Source organism: Sphaerodactylus townsendi, linkage group LG01, assembly GCF_021028975.2.
Source record: "Sphaerodactylus townsendi isolate TG3544 linkage group LG01, MPM_Stown_v2.3, whole genome shotgun sequence".
In the NCBI taxonomy this organism is placed as follows: domain Eukaryota; kingdom Metazoa; phylum Chordata; class Lepidosauria; order Squamata; family Sphaerodactylidae; genus Sphaerodactylus; species Sphaerodactylus townsendi.
Genome location: NC_059425.1, coordinates 44,556,450 through 44,576,135, shown reverse-complemented (window position 1 = coordinate 44,576,135; position 19,686 = coordinate 44,556,450). Strand labels below are relative to the sequence as shown.

The window sequence follows — 19,686 nt, the reverse complement described above, 5'->3', positions numbered from 1 at the left end:
AATTTTATATATAAATAAGAAGGCAAAAAACATCTTGTATTTCAGAATATTAACTTATGGAGGCTGCCTGTTTACAGTAAAGTTTTGAACACAGTGCTTCCATAAGACAAGCCATCTGTCATTCCCTTTCTTTGGCATTGTGCTATTTCTCTTCCTTCTATGCATGAATCTTTATTGTAAAATTGTTCAGGCAGTGGTACTCATAATGCCAATTTGTCTTTCAGAGAAACATAAAACTATAGTCAGATGTTTAAAATTGTATGGAGTGCTGAATAAATAATCAATATATAGTTTCCCAGCCATTCTGTGGATTCAGAAAATTGCTGTTTTTGTCTGGATTCTCAATATCCTTTTTTCTTTGTTGTCAGCAGTTGTATTTGTCAAGAGAATCAAAAAGGGGTGGGTTTTTTTTTACATCACAGCAACTCAGGCAAGAGTAGAAAGTTTATAGAAAACCAATAGCCACTATTTAGCCATGCCTTGCATGCTGTATTTAGTTTATGCATGCTTAGTAATGGCTATTAAAGTACTTTTAAAGAGTAAAACTTCAAATTAGATAACTGTATTTTCCATATACCATCAGGGTCTGCTTCTGTGTCCTCCATAAGTTTCCCTAAAAGCTCTGATGAAATTACTGTTCCTCCTCCCATTCCTCCTCGAAGACGTCCAGAATCTGCACCTGCAGAATCTTCTCCTTCAAAGGTAATTGATGGGAAAAACCAGGAGAAGGTGGGGCTGATCAATCCTCAGTTCCCAAAGAGAAAAAAATGCCACATGGCAGCAAGGAGATTTTCCCTAGGATGGATAAGTCTGAGAAGGTGTTCCCTATGCCCAAATATCTTAAAGAACAGATAACAACTGAATGGGCTAAGCCCATGGCTTACAACTCTCAGCCTTTGCCAAAAAGCTTTATGCCTTACCTTCCTTTACAAACCAGTTTTACTAGTTCCACTGGTAGATGCTCCTGTAGCAACCCTACATACAGTCTTCTGGGCTGGTCTCAGAGGATGCAGTTGGCAACTTACGGGACAGTCTAGACAAAAAGGCTAATTTTGCACTCCACAAAGCCCACAAAGCAGCAATTATGGCAATCAAGGCGTCCTCTTCAGCTTCTGTTGTTTCAAGGGCATCCATAGTGTGGATAAGGAAAATGCAGCCGCTTCTCCCCACACATAATAAAAGACTCTTAGAAGGGCAAATAGACTGTTGAAAGCAGTCTGTCGAGCACTTTAGCACTAATCAGAACTGAACTGAACATATAAGGAAGTCAGAAGTGCTGTTCATTTCAGTGTCCCATTTAGCAAGACAATTAGAGACTGTATTGCTGTAGCATACAAGTGCATGGGGAAAGAGCCACCTCAGGATCACTGCACACACGCTGAGAAGTGCAGCAGCCAATGAAGCCTTCAAAAGACAGGCTTCAGTGGAGGAAGTATTTAAAGCGGCCACCTGGTCATCAGTATCATTCTTGGGGTGCTGTGTGGTTTCCGGGCCTTTGACAATACTATCATTCTTCATTAAACAGTACAAAACAGTTAAATACCATTCTTCAGATGCCACATTTTGTAGGAAGGTGTTGCAGGCAGTGCTGGAGAATCATGACATTTAAGGACTTCTCTGGGAGGTCCTAGCAAGATGATCTCTGCCTCTGATGAGAACAGCACATTGGGCAGTTAACAGGAAGGGTCCTTCTTATTGGAAATAGGAGGACATCTTGGTTCTCCCATAGTCAGCATCTCTACATTCAGAATCCTTTACCATATTTGTTCTCTGACATTGTCACTTCCCGGTTTGCGTACCTTCACTGTCATTGTTGATTCTAACTGTGAGTTAATACTTTTGCAGTTCGCTGATAGTTGTTAAGTTGCAGGATTAGTGAGTTAAACTGCTTATGAAGTCACCAAAACTGAGCTAAGGGTGACTCCCACGGGAAGAAGGAAGCAAGAAATCATTTCCTGCCTCCCTGATTGGACAGTGGGAATCACCCAGCGAGATTGCTTCCTATCGTCCAATGAGAAAGACTCTTCACAGGAAATGCTCAATGGGCCATTTTCCTCAGTGAATGCTTTGACCTTGATTACCAACTAAGCATTAAGAATGTAGTTGAAATGTAAACAATGTTGCTACACTGGTCCAGTGAGGGATGATTCGAAGTCTTCTTCTTTTTCCCCTCCCCCACAATAAAACTCATATTCTCCTTTTAAGTGGTTCTTCTGTTACACATATATAATTTTTCCTTTCAACATTCAAGCGTCAGTATCTTGACAACAGGAAAGTCCCTACTTTTTCAATGTGAAATATGGAAACAGCTTTATCTGCTCCAGAGATAGATAGGAAGAGTCTCTGCTCAGTTCAGGACATCATCCTGTGAATAAGAATGTTAGCAACTGAAATAAAAGGGGTCTGGCATGTAAACTGATTTTTCCTCATTTTTCCTCAGGGTTTTGGAATCATTTCTGGGGTGAAAGAAAACAAAATTCATAGCCTCATATGTATTTCTTGACTATCTTGGCTGAGCCTAAATGTGTTCTTAAAATATCTTCACATATTTGAGGCCCTTGGACTATTTTATAAGTGGAGTTTTTTTCTATTTCAGATTTCTTCTGCACACCTTGACAGTCCACCAGCAATTCCTCCTCGGCAACCAACATCTAAAATTTATTCGCCACGGTACTCAGTACCAGACAGGACCTCTATATCTGATCCCCCAGAAAGCCCACCTGTATTGCCACCACGAGAACCTGTGCGAACTCCTGATGTGTTCTCTAGTTCTCCACTACATCTCCAGCCACCACCCTTAGGCAGAAAAAGTGAACTTGGCAACACTTTCTTTCCCAATAGTCCCTCTCCGTTTACTCCCCCTCCCCCTCAAACGCCTTCTCCCCATGTACCACGGAGGCATTTACCTTCACCTCCTTTGATACCCCAAGATACGGACCTCCAATCTGTTGCTGGGCCACCTGTTCCTCCACGGCAAAGCACTTCTCAACATATCCCAAAGCTTCCTCCAAAAACTTACAAAAGGGAGCACACACATCCGTCGATGCATCGTGATGGACCCCCGTTGCTGGAGAATGCCCACTCCACCTGAGTTCTCGCTTGAGCTGGAGATCATTCTTTTCCTGGTGTCAAGTCTGTTGCTGGCAATAGATGCACCAAGGAGTTGTGTCGCCCCTAACACTAAAGACTTTACAATACATTTGATACAAGGTGTACAAAAAAATAATAGCAGGCCCCTTGTTGTGAAACTGTTTCTGTTTGTTAGTATAGTACGCAGAGCACTGTTCTAAAGTCACTGGACATCTGAATGTACCAGAAATCAGACTTCAGATCTCTTTGGGCCAATCAGCAGACACTGCTTCACATAATGTCCAATGAGGGATGGGAAATATGGTCCTGTAATCATCTGTCCACTGCAGCATAAGTTCTTCGAGTGAAAACAAGCACTTTTCCAATAGCAAAATCTCAAACAGAGAACTTGATGATCTTAAATTTTCTTTTGTGTCATTCCCTGCTTTAAAATCATGAACTGGACTGTGAGAAAGATCTGTGGTACTAAACCAACATAGAGCTAAGGCGTAGCACTGTACTACAGCCCTGTTTACAAACTGTTACAGTTAACTGCTACATATATGGGTACCTAGGGCTTCACCAAAGAGGTACTTTCCTTCTTTCCTTATGAATATTATGGTGCCAGTTCAAAAATAATTTGTCAGGAAGCAGAAAGCTTACCTTTTGCCTTCTTTAAACAAATGAGATTTAAGTCTTAGACGAATGACGCAATCTGAGATATACTGCTGTTGTTCAGAATAAAATCTGTTCCTACATTCAGAAGACTGCTAAAAATAGACTAGATGGTCTTAAGGTTTACCAGTAACCCACTTTGTGGCTGGTAGTGTAACATCTTTGACTACGCCATGGAAATGCAAAGGATGATCCACTGGCCATATTCCCTGGTTATTGCCATGTTTTAACTAGCAGTAGGTAGATAAATAATCAGCATCCATAGAATTGCCTTGTAGTTGCAGAAATCATATGTATATAGTGAATGTTGCATAAATATACTTGCAAATTGTTTTTAATTTAATTGAAATAAAGATACAGATATTTTGTCTGGCTGACATATTAAATTATTGCATTGCTAAATGTACAATTCAGTTTTTCAGTTTAAAGCACTGGGAAGGAGGCGCATGCTGTGGAACACACATCTCTCTCCTAGTTCATTATTTAATTTCTAAAGAACAAACTGAGAAGAAATCCAAGATGTGGCATGTGAAATAAAGGTGAGTTAGGGGAGGAGTCAAAATGAAACAACACTTGTGTTTAAACTGTAATGATCCTCAAGCATTACCAATTTTCAACCTCTGTTAAACCTCTTGATGTTTCCCTATCTGAAATATGTTTGAGAAACTAATCTGCCTGAATAATCCACAAATCTGTGAACTGCACTTTTGATTCCAGTACTGTGACAGGAATGCATGCCACTTATTCAAGAAACAGTAATCTCTGCTACATTTGGATCTGCAAATGCTGCGGTATCCTATCCTTAGTTATTAAGACTGTTAGGCTATTTCGTCTTTTCAAAATTGAAATACATTTCAGCAATCTAGAAAGCCGTGTCCCTATAACAGCGTTGGTGGAGGCAGAGGCGTAGCCAGGAGAAATGGAGCCTGGTGCAAAATCTGAGTTTTGGTGCCTCCCCACCCCCCATGTTCGTTGGTGTTTTTTGTAATTTTTAGTGTTTTTTCAATTTCTGGCCTGCAGGGGGTGCAGTTTTTAGGCTAGCAGTATCAAAATTTCAGGATATCTTTAGGAGACTATCCTGATGATACCAGCCAGGTTTGGTGAAGTTTGAATCGGGGTGCAAAGTTATGGACTCAAAGGTATAGCCCCCATTAGAAACAATGTGGGATGGGGCACTCCCTTTGGGAGTCCATAACTTTGGACCCCCTGAACCAAATTGCACTTTACTTGGGTGGTATCAGAAGAGTCCCCAGAAAACTCCCTGAAATTTTGGTGCTGCTAGTCTAAAAACTGCTCCCCGAAGGCCAAAAACTGGAAAACACTAAAAAAAACCAAAAAACTCATAACATTTTTGCTGCCCCCCCCCCCAAGGCGTGCGCCCGGTGCAATGCGCACCCCCCGGCCCCCTTGTAGCTCCGTCTCTGGGTGGAGGGCTTTGTTACTCTGAAAGTCTACTGTTCTGAGACATTTCTAGTGCACTTTGCAGTGTGGTCTTGCATTTCAGAATACATTTTCATTTCATCTGTACTCAGTGGATCCTGTTGTTTAAACTTTACAAGTACCTTGTGTATACTCAACGTTAAAGAAGGGCATTGTGAAAAATGTTTGTTTAATGCAACAAATGTTAAGCTGAGACCCAACTGATACTATAGAAATGCCTTCCTTATTGAGAGAAGGCTGGTCAGTGGGTCCCTACTTACACCCATTTTCCCCTAGTTGTAAGACTGAAAGTAATTGTAGTAGTCACATAGATAAGGTCTTGGTTCTCATCTGAGCCAACCAGAAGGAAACATTTCTCATTCACTTTCCAGGTTCTGCTAAGAAAATGAATTGAATTTCCTGGCCAAGCCATCTTTCTTTTGAAAGGAAAAGATGGACTCAGCACCAGATAATTCCATTTAGCATTTGAAAACAGCATCTTACTCTTACCTTGAGTTTTAAAAATACATATAAAAAGGTACATTCACTTTAGCTAAAAATGCATCACTTGGAATTGCTCAGATACTTAATTCTAGATTCCAATTTGCTTTAAAAATTGGTTTAAGGAGCTGATATACTAGTTAGTGCTCTACTTCAGGTGAGTGGCTTATCACTTCAGGGTCTCTTGGCAGATGGGGTGATATTTTGAGGTTCCTAAACAAAGATCAGCAGTACTTGAAACATGCAAATCCAAATCTTTTTAACATGAATGAACAAATGAGATTGGAAGTAACTTCAGTTTTTCTTAGAACAGTGGACACACCTCCTAGCCATATGAAAGTGCACGTGACAGTTGTGTAATGTCAGTATTAAAGAGGATAAGCTGATGTTCAAGAGACTCGAGCCCAAAATCTCCTTGAGTCTTTATAGCACCAGTTTCACAGTCCTTTCAAAGCAAACGAACTAGACACAGATAAGTAACTTATAGATTGTGCCTCAAGCTTCTTAACCCAGTCAGCTTCGTGTTAAAAAGTTGCTCCATGCAAGAATAGCTAGTTGGTTCTCCCTTGATCTTCATATATGTGGAATTCTCATTGTAGAATGAATCTCAAAATGTTGCTGGAGTGGGCAACCTATTTGTGACTTTATATAACTTTAAGTGACTTGGCCAACAATTCTTAAAATGTATTGCCGAAGGCTTTCATGGCTGGATTCAACTGGTTGTGGTGGGTTTTCCAGGCTGTGGTCTGGTAGATCTTGTTTCTAACGTTTCGCCAGCACCTGTGGCTGGCATCTTCAGAGGTGTATCACAGAGAAAAGTCTGTTTCACACTGCGTCTGAATTTCCAGTGTGAAACAGACTTTTCTCTGTGACACACCTCTGAAGATGGCAGCCACAAAGGCAGGCAAAACGTTTGAAGAAGAAGAAGAGTTTGGATTTATATCCCCCCTTTCTCTCCTGCAGGAGACTCAAAGGGGCTTACAATCTCCTTGCCCTTCCCCTCTCACAACAAACACCCTGTGAGGTAGGTGGGGCTGAGAGAGCTCCGAGAAGCTCCGAGAAGCTGTGACTAGCCCAAGGTCACCCAGCTGGTGTGTGTGGGAGTGTACAGGCTAATCTGAATTCCCCAGATAAGCCTCCACAGCTCAGGCAGCAGAGTTGGGAATCAAACCCGGTCCCTCCAGATTAGATACACGAGCTCTTAACCTCCTACACCACTGCTTAGGAACAAGATCTACCAGACTATGGCCACACAGCCCGGAAAACCCACCACAACCAATTCTTGAAATAGTAAACTAACCTCTATTGGATGAGAAGTTATTGGTATGCGCAGCTTTTGAAGTAAGAGAATTATTCACCAGGCAAATAAGGCACTTTTTCGTAGGACCAATGTCTGTTAGTGTAGGACAGTGATAGCACGGGTGCCAGAGGCGGCACTTGGAGCCCTCTCTGTGGGCATGCGCACACAGAGTTCGCCATGTGGGGGGGGGGCGGAAAATCACCCCCCACACACACACACATCAAGGCTGGCCTGGGCCACTGAGCACGATGTGCACGCACTGCGGTGAGCAGGGAGGACTCGGTTGGCGGGCCTGGTGCCTGTGCTCTGGGTGGCTGCTGCCTGGGGGTGGCGTAGAGGAGGCAGAGATGCTAGAGAGGCACAGAAAGAAGGAGCCAACCGTTTTTTTCTAAACTAAAACCTCAGCATTCAGGTTAAACTACGGGGTTGGCACTCCGCGATAAATAAGTGGGGTTTGGGTTGCAATTTGGGCACTGGGTCTCAAAAAGGTTCGCCATCACTGGTGTAGGAGCATCAGTCTTCAGAATTACAGAATATATCAGGCAAAAATGGAAAGGTATCTGATAATTGGCTTACGTATAGTCAAATTGTTAAAGAGACTATTTTTTTCTAACAAGTATTTTTTCCCCTTCAACCAGATTTGCCCCTCTTTCAGAGGGGAAAATGAAAAACTTTATTCTCTAGATCTAGTGTGCTAACAACTATTTACATGCGGAGGAAAATATTTTGACTACATAAGAAGATAGTCCGAAGGCATGATTTGGTCTGCATTGCAAAAGCGTGGGGTCAGTTGCTTGCTTTCATGTGCCCATGTTCTTTTGCCAGGTTTGTTCCTCATGCACTGTAGCTGGTAAGATTTTGAATTGAGCTGCTGTAATATATCTAAAATTGGCTGAGACCCAGGTGTTTATACATAGTGGTCTTTTTCCAACTTGCCGCCCTTGCTGTAACCCTGAAGCCACCTTAAATAGTTGAGGGTCGCAGTGGGGGAAGGGAGGCTGCACTGGGGAGGTAGTAGAGGGAACTAGCATGTACGGAAACCCTTTCTATACTTGCAGGGCATTCCAGCCATTGCCTTTTGAAATGTAGGAGGAGCTATGGCTTAGTGGTAGAGCATCTGTTTAGCACGCAAGGGTCCCAGGTTTAATCTTTGCCATCTCCAGTTGTAAGGATTCAGACGATATGTAAAACCTCCACTTCTGTGAAAAACCTTTCCTTGAGACTCTGGAAAACAGCTGCCAGTCTGAGGAGACAATATTGACCTAAATCAGTGGTGGCAAACCTTTGGCACTCCAGATGTTATGGACTACAATTCCCATCAGCCTCTGCCAGCATGCCCAATTGACCATGCCCAATTGACCATGCTGGCAGGGGCTGATGGGAATTGTAGTCCATAACATCTGGAGTGCCAAAGGTTCGCCACCACGGACCTGGATGGACCAAGGGTCTTATTCAGTATAAGGCAGTTTCATGTGTTCTCATTTTAATAAATTTTTAAAACTATTATTTTATACCACTAAGCCTCCAAGTATGATTTAGCCTCATTTCTATTTGTGTAGGGATGTTAATACTCACTACTGAAAAGCAGCAACCCTCTACACAGATAGGAATTATGGTTGCTTTGAATATGAACTCAACTAAGTTTAGGAATGTAACAGCTTGTTTTCTGAATGCTTTCCTCTCGGTCAACAAGACTTGCCTTCTTGCTGTTGCACAAAAGAAACCCTTCGTACTTCTCAAAAAGTTGGAAGTTCTTTCGATTAGTGAAAAGGAGGGGCCTGGTGTCACCTTTATTCAATTAACATGGGAAAATGATTGAATGTGATGGCTTCTTTGGATCCCCCCCCCCTTCCTCTTGAAGCTCCTCTTGAGTTCACAATATGAAATGGCACAATTATGCTACAAATTGACCTCTTCCCGGGGGGGGGGGGGGGGGCTAAAATATTTTTCTATGCTAATTGTCCCTTTTTGCAGATGACTGATATGAAGCCAAAACAGAATTTGAGACTGGAGAGGGAGGAGATTTCACATCTTGTTAGCCGTTTATTGGGGAGGGGGGATTCTTAAAGTGCATTTTTCCTGCCAACTGTGAACAAATCCTCCTTTTGCCTTTAAAGAGAACAGAGTTCATTGAGCTGCCAATGCTATGAGATTGAAAGTTGACAGTGACGTTTATAAAACAAACATGAAGTCATGTACCCAGATGACTGAAACGAAAAATAAATTGTGAGCCAGATGTATGCAACTTTTAGTAGCTGCCAAATGTGCCTTTGAATTTTTCCCCTGAAACTAATTTCCTTGTCAGGTGGAGTCTTCTTTCAGGTAACATTTCTTACTTTTGCCAACTTAATAAAACCAAGCCTGTGTTGCTATGTACAGGTTTAAGGGGGTTTTTTTCATGAATTCTGATCATTCAGATATTTCAAATGTATTGCCTTCTGTTTAATGGTGTGGATCCTTTGCTAAATGGTTAAGAAGCTGTGGCAGTCCAACCCAGTTGTGTAAGGTTTAAGTGGTGATATCTAAATTGGCACATCTTATGGGCCTGTGTGTACTCAAATGTCCGTAGGTGAGCTTTGTATGCTATGTCTGCAATGGTATTCTGATTGCATTTAAAGTGAAAATTAATAGTGGCTGTTTTCAAGAGATTTGTTCTTAAAAAATAAATAAATATGCCTTACATATCACGTAAATGTATATTATTGTATATGTGACAACTGTCAGTGTGCCCAGTGTTTCTATTCTAGTTATAGCAGAGTGTTGAATTTTAAGAGCAATCAAGTCAGAACTATTATGTTTCCTTAGGAGGGCTACTAAGTTCTCATCATGTGCAGGATCAAGTGTGTGGGGTCTAGTTGACGTGATAGCAGCCTGCTGTCATACATTTGCAGGTCTGATAGTGTTAGTTGCCTTTTTCACTAATTCCTCTTTCCTTGTGATCTCGGCTTGCAGAGAAGCTAAGCACATTGTTGTTACATTGGTAATGGAATACTTTTTAATATAGTTAAATCATGAGTTCAGGTGCAAGAAAACATACAACAGTGACTTCAGTTACACGAAAGCCCAAGTACTTTAAGTCTAGAACATTCATTGCTGGAGTCAGTTAAATATTTTTGATGCTGTTAAATCACCCAGTCATTTTTTTCCAGTGTGGTTCCATTGTTTGAGTATAGCAACCCATAGTTTATCTTCAATACATATTTTTCCACCTCTGTCCCTTTAATGATTTGTCTTTTGAAGATTATAGGCTGAAAGACTGGTGAAGAAAGGGAAGAAGTGGTCCTATTTGACACTAAAAAGGCTATACCAGGGAGCATGAGACTTATGAGGCTAGTAGTACAATAGGCATTTGAGTGAGATTGAATGAAAAAGATGGCTGGAATCCAGCCCCATATCTGCAGCAAATATCATTACTTTACTGGGGAAGGCAACAGAAAACCACCCCATAAACATAGTCTGCCTAGTAAACATTGTGATATGCCATCACCCTAACGCTCAGTAATGCACAAGGGACTACCTTTACTTTTAATACATTTGCAACCACAGCACTGGATATTTGTATTTCCAGATTTCTGGCTAATGTGGTTATTTTGGTTCTCAGTAGGATAGCTGTGCTGAATAGGAAGCCATAGTACTTTTCCTACACTTACATAAAAAACTCACACTGCAGGAGATCAAGAGGGGTTTGTTTCTCCCCATACGTGATTGCATTGCTATCTGGTTGCAAAGTGGCGTAGTACCAGGCATAGTAAAATCAAAACCTGAGAAACAGCTTCGGGATCAAGGTGTTTGAGGCTCACTTAGTTATTCAAACTTTTTGTTCTCATACAAGAATTCTAAAAGTGCATTTGAAATCAGTAACATTGCTAGAGCATCTTAGCACCCATTACACTGACATCGATTCACCATTCCTTTGGAATATAACCTACTACTTTTAAAGGGGGAAAATCCATTATGGGAGGGTAGTCAAATTTCACATTCCCGAATAGCACCAAGCCATTGGCCGGGGTTTTTTTTGTTTTTGTTTTTTTTTGGGGGGGGGGGGGGAGAAAGAGAGAGAAAAATGATCAGAACTGTTGACATTAAATCAGTTATATGTGTATTTATAGTGCATCACTGAAAGGTTACTATAGGACAGTGCAATATAGGTGATGTGAGTCTTATAATCTTGCAGATTTTTCTACACTTAGGAACCTAAATCCACACAACAGCCTAGAGCTGTATAATACTGGTCACTGCACAGTCCACAGCCTAGATGCAGCTTCTGAGTAACCATTCTTCAGCTCTCAAGACCCTCTCTACTTCTAGTAGCATGATTTAAAATTTTGCCCGGTTTTTCTTGTAAAGAAAACAAAAACAGTTTCCATAATTTTATAAAATTTCACACTTCAGCGGCATATGTATTTGGAATATGAAATGGCCAAGCCTGGTGTATACCTGTACTATTCTTCTTTGGGGTCAGCAAGATGGTCTCTTCATAAAAAAAAAAATTATACCACCAACCTTAGATTCCATTTTCAGCTCTTAAACTTAAAACTGCCCGAAGCAAGCCCACTGGATTATGTGGGACTCACAGCAGAGAGTCCAGAAGAAGTGCTGAAGAAATTGTACAGTTGGCCTTTCTCTGGGCTGCTTATTTCTTTTTAAAGAGCTTGCGGAAGGACCTGCGAAAGCCCCCTTTCTGTTCTTGTCTTGGGTTATGGTTGCTGAAAGAAGTTTGCTCATTATCATCCCTATGAGAAAATCTGGTGTTGTCTTCTAAATGCATTTCCTGAAACAGAGAAAAAAATTGAAACAATTTTAAAAGAAATCTCTTGTTAACCAGGTATGTATGACAAAATAAGGGTGTGGTGTTTTTTAAATTAACAGAGGCTACTGAAATTGTGCATATGTGACAAATTTTAACCCTGGGTCCCCAACCTTTTTTGAGCCGGCAGGCACCTTGGAAATTCTGACGCAGTACAGTGGGTGCGGCCACAAATTGGCTACCATATCTTGCCTTCAGCCACACAGTCAAGATCCTTGTACTGTGGCAGTAGCTGCTGCAAAAAGAATGTTTTAAAAAATCTGTACAGCCAGTCAAATCTCCAGTGGGCAAGCAGAAGCCTTTCTGGGCAAAACTCCTACCTGACTTCACCCATGTCCTAAGAACACTTGGCAGGCACCATACTGGTGACCCCTGCTCTAACTCCTTCACCAAAGTTAAAGGGATAGACCACCACTTCTCCCTTCTCCTCCCCACTACCCTTAAGGCTTACACTGGCATCGGCCTTAACCATGATTTACTGTTAACCAGGCAAAAGAAGGCTCTGCTTTTCTCTACAAGCGAGAGTGTAATGGTATGCAAGTCATTCAAGGCCACGTGGCCATCCTAGTAGGGCAGAGGGAGAATTTCTGGATTAGTGGTATTATTCTTCAGAAACACACCTTCAGAAGCCTTGATATAAAAAGCCAGGCCAGCCCATGTTTGACTAGGAGAATGAATTTCACTGCACCCATAAGGAATGATTCATGCGCACTGCTCTATTTTCATGTAGATGCTAATTCAGGTACACAGTCGGCTTTGGTCTACAATTCAAAGCAGGCAAACGATACTGTAGGTTACAGAGGGAGAGTGGGTGCCAGAATGAGGGTTTATCCACTTACCCTACCAGGGTGATCAGTACTTCTCCATACTTGCTGCTGTGTAACTGAATTGTCACCATTAGCATCTACATGGAAATGAGAGCAGTCCGCATGAAGCATTCCTTATGGGTGGGATGAAATTCATTCTCCTAGTCAAACATGGGTTGGCCTAGCTTCTTATATCAAAGCTTCTGCAGGTGTGTGTCTTGAGGAACAATCTAGAAATTCTCCCTTTGTCCTACTAGTATGGCGATGTGGCTTATATACCGTACATGCCATGTTTAGGGCAGAAGTAGTGCACAGGCTGGGTTGAGTGAATATGATCTACACAGAGAAGAATCAGTTCAAGGCATGCCCATGGTTGCCTCTCCAGTAGCTGCAAGCTGAAACGGCTAGCCTTATGGAGAAGATATAAGAACTTAACACTTTAAGAACAGAGAGTAGGATCCAATTAATTTTCTTGCAACATTAAATGGGAATGCCTGTGGGCAATGGAAGAACAAAGCTAGAGCAATTTCCCCTTACTGAGGGAGGAGCCATGGCTCAGTGGGACAGCATTTGTTTGGCATGCAGGAGGTTCACAGCTCGATCCCTGGCATCTCTAGTCAATGGTTGGTGTCTGGCATCTCTGGTCAATAAGATGGTTGGTAATGCCAAAGATCTCTCCCTTCAGTCCCCAGAAATCCCCTGCAGACAAAGAAGACTAGCACGGACTCTGTATAAGTGAGCTTCACAGGTTCAAGCCTGTGTACTCATGGGATATCTTTAAGGAAGTTGCTGGGTAGGACCTTCTGCACCTTGTTAGCAGAATGCCTGCCAATTCCAGAGATGTATTTGTCATACATCTGTGCTTCAAGTTTTTGCATGACTCATTATTGGCTTTCACCCATAGTGTCTCCTTCTCAGTTATTGTGAGCATGCACCTGGATAGCAGTGGGAAGGCATTCTGAGTTCTGGATGTTTCTGCCAGTGCCTAGTCAGTCATGCTGGTCAGGCAGAACAGCTCTGTATTCTGACAAGAAAGACAATCTTTCAATGGGTTCCAGAGTTGAGGTGTAGCAACAGCTCAGTTTTTAAAGTTTGTTTTTTCTTCTCAGGCTCAGAAGATGCAATACCTGTGCTTTTTCTCTAGAGAATTCAAAGCAGTATGATAAATATGTTTCTGCTTATGTGCACTGTCAAAACGCACACACACCCCAAACACACACACACACACACACCATTGTATTGGTTTGGTAGTGCTTCAAAAACGTGTAAAACCTGTTACATTACAGATGACAGTAACTCCACAGAAAGTATTGAGTACACCAGTGTCATGCTACTTTTACTTGTCTGATAACCTATTGCTTGTCTCAGCCACCTTGCCAGCTGGGCAGGAGGAATGGGACTGTAGGGGAGACCATTTGCTAAACCCCTAACCAGTGGGGATAGCCCTTCTTTAAGAAGGGTCGAGCAGCTGGCTGTTCTGGGTTCTGTCATTGCTCATAATACCAGACATTCATCTGCATCTGTCCTGAACATAGAACATGGAGAGGCAAGAGAAAGACAACAGAAATTGCTTAATTCCAATGTCTAATTCAGGCCACTTAACTCAGTTATTGCCTACTCAGGCAGCTACTCATAGCAAGAAGGAGCAAACATGCTAGGGACTGAACCTGAACCTCCGGTATCCAAGGCATAAGCTCTACCACAGTCTTTTTGATGATAGGACACTTTAAAAAATAAGCAGATACTAAAGCAGTAATGATGCCAGGGACATCGCAGAAACTGACCCAGAGAACCACCTGAAGGCACCTGACAGTTCAGTTGCTGCAGAAAAGGAGGTCACAGCCTGTAAGCCTTCTAGATGGGAGGCCATTTGGAAGTTACTGGTAAGCTACTCAGCCAGTGGACACAATGGGTATAAGTATTATCAGGACATAAGCTGGGATGTGGCATCAGGAGATAGCCCTGCCTCCCCAGCCCTTTTTGGTCTCCAAGTGAAGGCCCTGCTTACGTGTTTCTCAAACCCTGCTGGGAAGTGGGTTTGCCCTTGCCTTTCGCTCTCCTTACTTCCAGAAAACTTTGCTTTTCACCAACTCCTCTCTGTGGAGGAAAGTAGGTCCGCTGGGAGCTCCTGGATGAAGTAGAAGCCATGTGGGACTGGAGGCCCCTCTCCTGCTTGCCTTGCAACCGACTCCCACTGCTGCTCCGGGTGCTGTAGAGCCTGGAACTCACACCTTCTGTTCCAGTGCGGGGAAACTCTTTCAAAGACCGGCTCAGTTGTTTGCCTTTGCTACGGAAAACATCGCGCTTGTGCGTACTGCTGCTGACCGGAGCACAACTTTTGGGGAGTGGTTGGATGGTGTGTTCTGTCCTCTCTGGCTCTGTTGTGAAGTTCACAGGCTTCAAGAAACAGATGTCAATGCTGGATTCAGAAGAAGCAGGAGAGCAGGTCTCAAAAACGGCCAGATTTTGAGAGGACTCTTCTTCATAGGGGCCAGGCATGGTGTATGAATCCCCTCTGTACTCAAAGTCTTCATAGTCAGGAGCAAAACTTGAGCTATCTAGGAGAAGTTCTGCTGAGGAGGCCCTCCGTGATCGCTCAGGGTTCTTTTTTGTGTCAGAAGGTGGAGGGTTGTACTCCAAATCTGGGAAAACCTGCAAGGAAGCTGCAAAGGCTTTCAGGTCTTGTTCGCTGAACTGAGATGAAGACAAGATGTTCTCTGGCTGGTCAAGCCGTCTGCTGTCAGTTTCCCACTCCACCTGTGGGGTTCCTTGCATACTCTCCACACCATGTTGTTGGCTCTTCCTCATGTGTGACATTAAGTGCCTTAAGTGAGGGGACAATATTTTCATTTTATTTATTTTCATGTTTCTAACTTGTTTAATAACATCACTGATGCACAGAATAGCAGTATAGCCACCAAAGCAAGAATAATTAAATTGCCAACACATTAAAAAAAAAACAGCAAAAGACAGCTAAACAACAATTTCAAACAGCAGCAGCAAATAGTAGTAACTCTCAGTGTTATAGTCAAAAGCTAATCTAAGGAAAAATGAGGGTTCAGTGGTCCACTTTAATAGATCAAGCGCTAGAACATTCCATCAGTGGCACAGGACCAGATTAAACATTAGAATAAAGGTAAATGGGACAAACTGCTGTGAGATCCATGGTCAGGGCTCTTGAGCATTTTTCTTTGTAAATGGCAGATCAGAACCATGACATGGGGGAGAGGATTTCAAACATGTCTCCCTGGGCCAGTTGCCTGACCTCAAATGGACCTGCAGAGTTTCTATTTGCCCCATCAGAACAAAGTTACAGATGAGTGATGATGGTATCCACACATTCATTCCAATTAAGTAAGATTCCTGCACCCACAGTCCCAGTCTGAATCAGGCCCCCACATGGCACATAGTTACAATAAATATATTTGGAAATTCCAAACATGGAATTCTCAGTACCATTTTGTGTAATTTGTCCACCAGTTCCAGCCATGACTCACTTCCTTCATTTGAGATCACTGTTGATGATCTCAAGCAGCTAATACCTTTAGCTCATCTGCATGGTCTTCATGTGCAGTCTCACATTGGGACTGTGCGTGCAGAGGCCTAATGTGTGCCTTCACAGAAGACCTCTAGATGAACATCAGTTACAGGCAAGCGAATGCTGTTGTTTTGTCCTCTACAAATTCACCCTCTTCTGCTCTTCCTAGATTGCTGTCAACTTTACTAAATAACACTCCAAAACTTGCTTGACTTACAATGGCCCGTTCTGCACAGGCCATAAAGACTGCCGTGGGGCCGGTAAAAAAGCCGTTGTGGGGGAGGACTTTGCACAGCAGCCGCAGCTGGAGCAAAGCCACAACGGCCCACCTCCCCCATAATGGTGTTTTTCTCAATGAACGAGTCAGTTTGAAAAATGGCGGTGTCCACCCTGTGCTGAGCAAATGGCACCGGGTGGACACCACCGTTTTCCCTGTGCTGCTTCAGTTCCCCTCTTACCTTCTCTCGGCTGCCATCCCCCTGTGAGGCCCAGGAGACACACCTCCTGACCTCCAGCCCCGGAGGCGTCGCCATGGCCTCTACAGAGCGACAGCAGCCAAGAGAAGGTAAGAGGAGACCTGAAGTGGTGGGCCCTGTGCGAAGGCAGCCCCATGAGCCGCTGGGGCACCGGTGCCATTTACAGGACAGCGTGCAAATGGCCCCGGGGGTACACCAGCATCAAGTATGCCAGTGCACTGCTGCTCGTGTGGCCCGTGCAGCTTGAGCAGTAGGCATTTGCTGTAGGTATTTGCATGAGCTCTAGGCATTTGCAGTCTATCTCCTCTGACTGAGGTCCTGTACCATCCCCTCCTATGGAAGACTTCCCTTTCTGGCTGTTGTGGGTTTTCCAGGTTGTGCAGCCATGGCCTGGTAGTTTTTGCTCCTAATGTTTTATCTTCATCTATGGCTGGCCTCTTTAGAGGCATTTTTTGGTTCTCAAGAATGTCTGTGTCTTCAAATAAGATCCTATGTCAGACCTATATCAAATTCTTGACAATTCCAACAGCTGCTATGTCAAACAACACAGGGAAGCCATTGAAATCCACAAACACCGGGACAGTTTCAACAAAAAAAGAAAGTCTGAAAATCCACAGAACCTGGCTAGCAGTACTAAAAACACCAAACCCAAAACACAGAGATATTAAAATGCAACTGCAAATGAACTCTATGTAGACACATACTAATGCAATTGCAGATGTGATTGCAGATGCAGTTGTAAATGCGATTGCAAATACGACTGCAACTGCAAATGAACTCCACCTAGACACATGCCAATGCACCTCACCCTCCCTCCCTTCCACCTAGGAGGTGGACAAAACATACACTCCACACTGTGCCACAGAAACGCATGCCTCTGAAGATGCCAGCCATATATGTGGGTGAAACATTAGCAGCAAAAACAACCAGACCATGTCCCCCCATGTCCCCACCAGTTGATTTCAGCTATGAAAGCCTTCGACATTACTTTCCTTTCTCTTCCAATCATCCCATTTCAGCTATCTGCTCTGATCTCTCTAACTCTCTGCTCCATTCTCCTCTTTGTCAGCTCTCTCATTTCTGGGTGATGGCGGGAAATGCCATCAAGTCACAGAGAGGCCCTGCCCTGGAAACTGAGCAGGACTGACCCTGGTTAGTACTTGGATGGGAGACGATCAATGAAGTCCATGGTTGGTATGCAGAGATAGGCTATGATGGCAAAAAAAACCCTCTGAATGTTTCTTGCCTTGAAAACCATAGCCTTCATCCCCTACCCTCCCCCTGCCCCCAGTCTCACATGATGAGGCCTTTGAATGTTTGTGCTGGATCTAGGAGTGGACAGGAAGCCAGCGTAGAGAATTAAGGAATGGCATCCTATCCTCAAAATGATTACAAGTGAATGATTTTGGCAGAAGGGCCTGGATAGAAGTGAGGAGACCAAAGTGTGCCAGTGGAATACATCATTGATAATGCTATATAAATATGAATAAATAATAAAAACTATAACATTAAATTGGGACCAAAGAGGCAAGAGGGTATTTTCTTCCCCCAAAAAGGTTTCTATTACATATGCATCTTAGACAATGTCCATCACCTAAGCTCCTACTTCCATTATCATTTGGTGAACATGCACCTCTTTTGTGAATACTTATTCCTACAGGCAATGGTCTGAATTCAATAGAGGCCCACACAAATGGAAGGCAGATCTGCTCATGCAAAGGTAGAAGAGGCAGTCTTGGAGTTCTACCAATTCCTTCCTGCTGCAGCCCCTTCAACTCTGTCCCTGATCTGCAGAATCAGCTTTTGGGGTGCAGCAGGAGATGAAGGAAAGTCTGTTTCCTCCAATGAAACTCCACTGCATCTAGACCAAAACCCTCCTGTTTTCCTTGCCCGCCATCTTTCAATATTTCACACTGTACCAGTCAGTCTCATGCAGAGATGCCAAATGTTTACTCTCTTCTTTTTATGAACAGCTTTCAATCCCTGAAGTTATCAGCTTTTGGTTGCCACCTGAGGCACTTACGGGCATGAGAACAATTGGGCAGAATAAAGCACCATAATATGCACTGCTGAACTATTCTGTTATGACAGTATTGTCCTCACATTGCTGTTGTGCCAGAAGCAGGAACTGAGGGGAATAGTTGCATTGCCTCTTCTGAGTGGATTCCACTATCCCGGATGGAGGTAGCACTGAGTGTTGGAGACACCTCTGGGCCGGTGCTGCCACATTGAGAAGCTAGACCTTTGTATAACTTGACGAAGGAAGATCTAGTAAAATCAAGAGGTAGCATCAACATTAGTTAAAAAAACAAGCAGGGAACATGCAAGGACTTGTGGGGGGGTTACTTTATTTTCCCCACACTATTTCCTGTTTCTGTCCTCTTAGCACTCCCATATCCTCGCCCCTTTCTTCACTTCCTTACCAACCAAAGTTTCTTTTATTGAATGCCCCTACTCTTCTGCCTTATTATTAATTAATTTGATTTATACTCCTCTTCTCCCCCATGGGGAATAAAAGAAGCTGAAATCATTCTCCTCCTCCATTTTACCTCCTAAGAACCATGTGAGGTTGGTTGGGCTAAGTGACTGGCCCAAGTTCACGCAGCCAGCTTGCGTGGCATGGTGCAGATCTCAACCTGGCTCTCCCAGATTCTAGTCTGACATTCTAACCACTAAACCGTAGTGGTTCTTAGCTTTCCCTTCCACTCTTCCCCTGGCAGCTTCTCCTGGGGGAAAATCTGCTGAAGTTGCAAACTTTGTATTGCAGTAAGTTGCTCTGGTGGGTTGTGTGGTGGCCACTGTTGTGCCCAGCCAAGCCATGGAAGTTGTGCAGAGGCTGCTGCTGAGCCCAGGCAAGTTATGTGGCCTCAAATTGTTTGATAGCCATTCCTGTGCTTGAGCGAGCTGTGCAAATTGCAAGGTTGTTGATGAGCCGGGACCTGATGAGTCCTCCAGGGCTGGAGAGAGGAGTGGAGGGGTTGTCAGGTAGGCCATAATAACCCAGGAAAGAGCTCCTCCACAGCCTTTTAATGTTAGTAACCAAGGTCTGAAGGCTGGCAATATTGTTGTAGTTGCCTAGCAAACCCCATGGAGGT

At 43.3% G+C, this 19,686-nt stretch overlaps 2 protein-coding genes across 3 annotated transcripts in view; one reads left to right on the top strand and one right to left on the bottom strand.

Moving 5' to 3' along the window:
- Nucleotides 1-4,110, top strand: part of SOS1 (SOS Ras/Rac guanine nucleotide exchange factor 1) — a 59,900-nt gene extending 55,790 nt beyond the window's left edge. For both annotated transcript variants that reach the window (XM_048481847.1, XM_048481855.1), the window contains 2 exons: nucleotides 584-702; nucleotides 2,597-4,110. In XM_048481847.1, coding sequence (XP_048337804.1) covers nucleotides 584-702; nucleotides 2,597-3,091 — 614 coding nt within the window. In that variant the 3' untranslated portion in view covers nucleotides 3,092-4,110. The remainder of the gene's footprint in view (nucleotides 1-583; nucleotides 703-2,596) is intronic.
- A 7,487-nt stretch (nucleotides 4,111-11,597) lies between these two features.
- Nucleotides 11,598-19,686, bottom strand: part of ARHGEF33 (Rho guanine nucleotide exchange factor 33) — a 33,538-nt gene continuing 25,449 nt past the window's right edge. Inside the window, 3 exon segments of the mRNA XM_048504777.1 lie at nucleotides 11,598-11,735; nucleotides 14,642-15,401; nucleotides 18,695-18,859. Of these exon segments, the coding sequence (XP_048360734.1) occupies nucleotides 11,598-11,735; nucleotides 14,642-15,401; nucleotides 18,695-18,859 (1,063 nt within the window).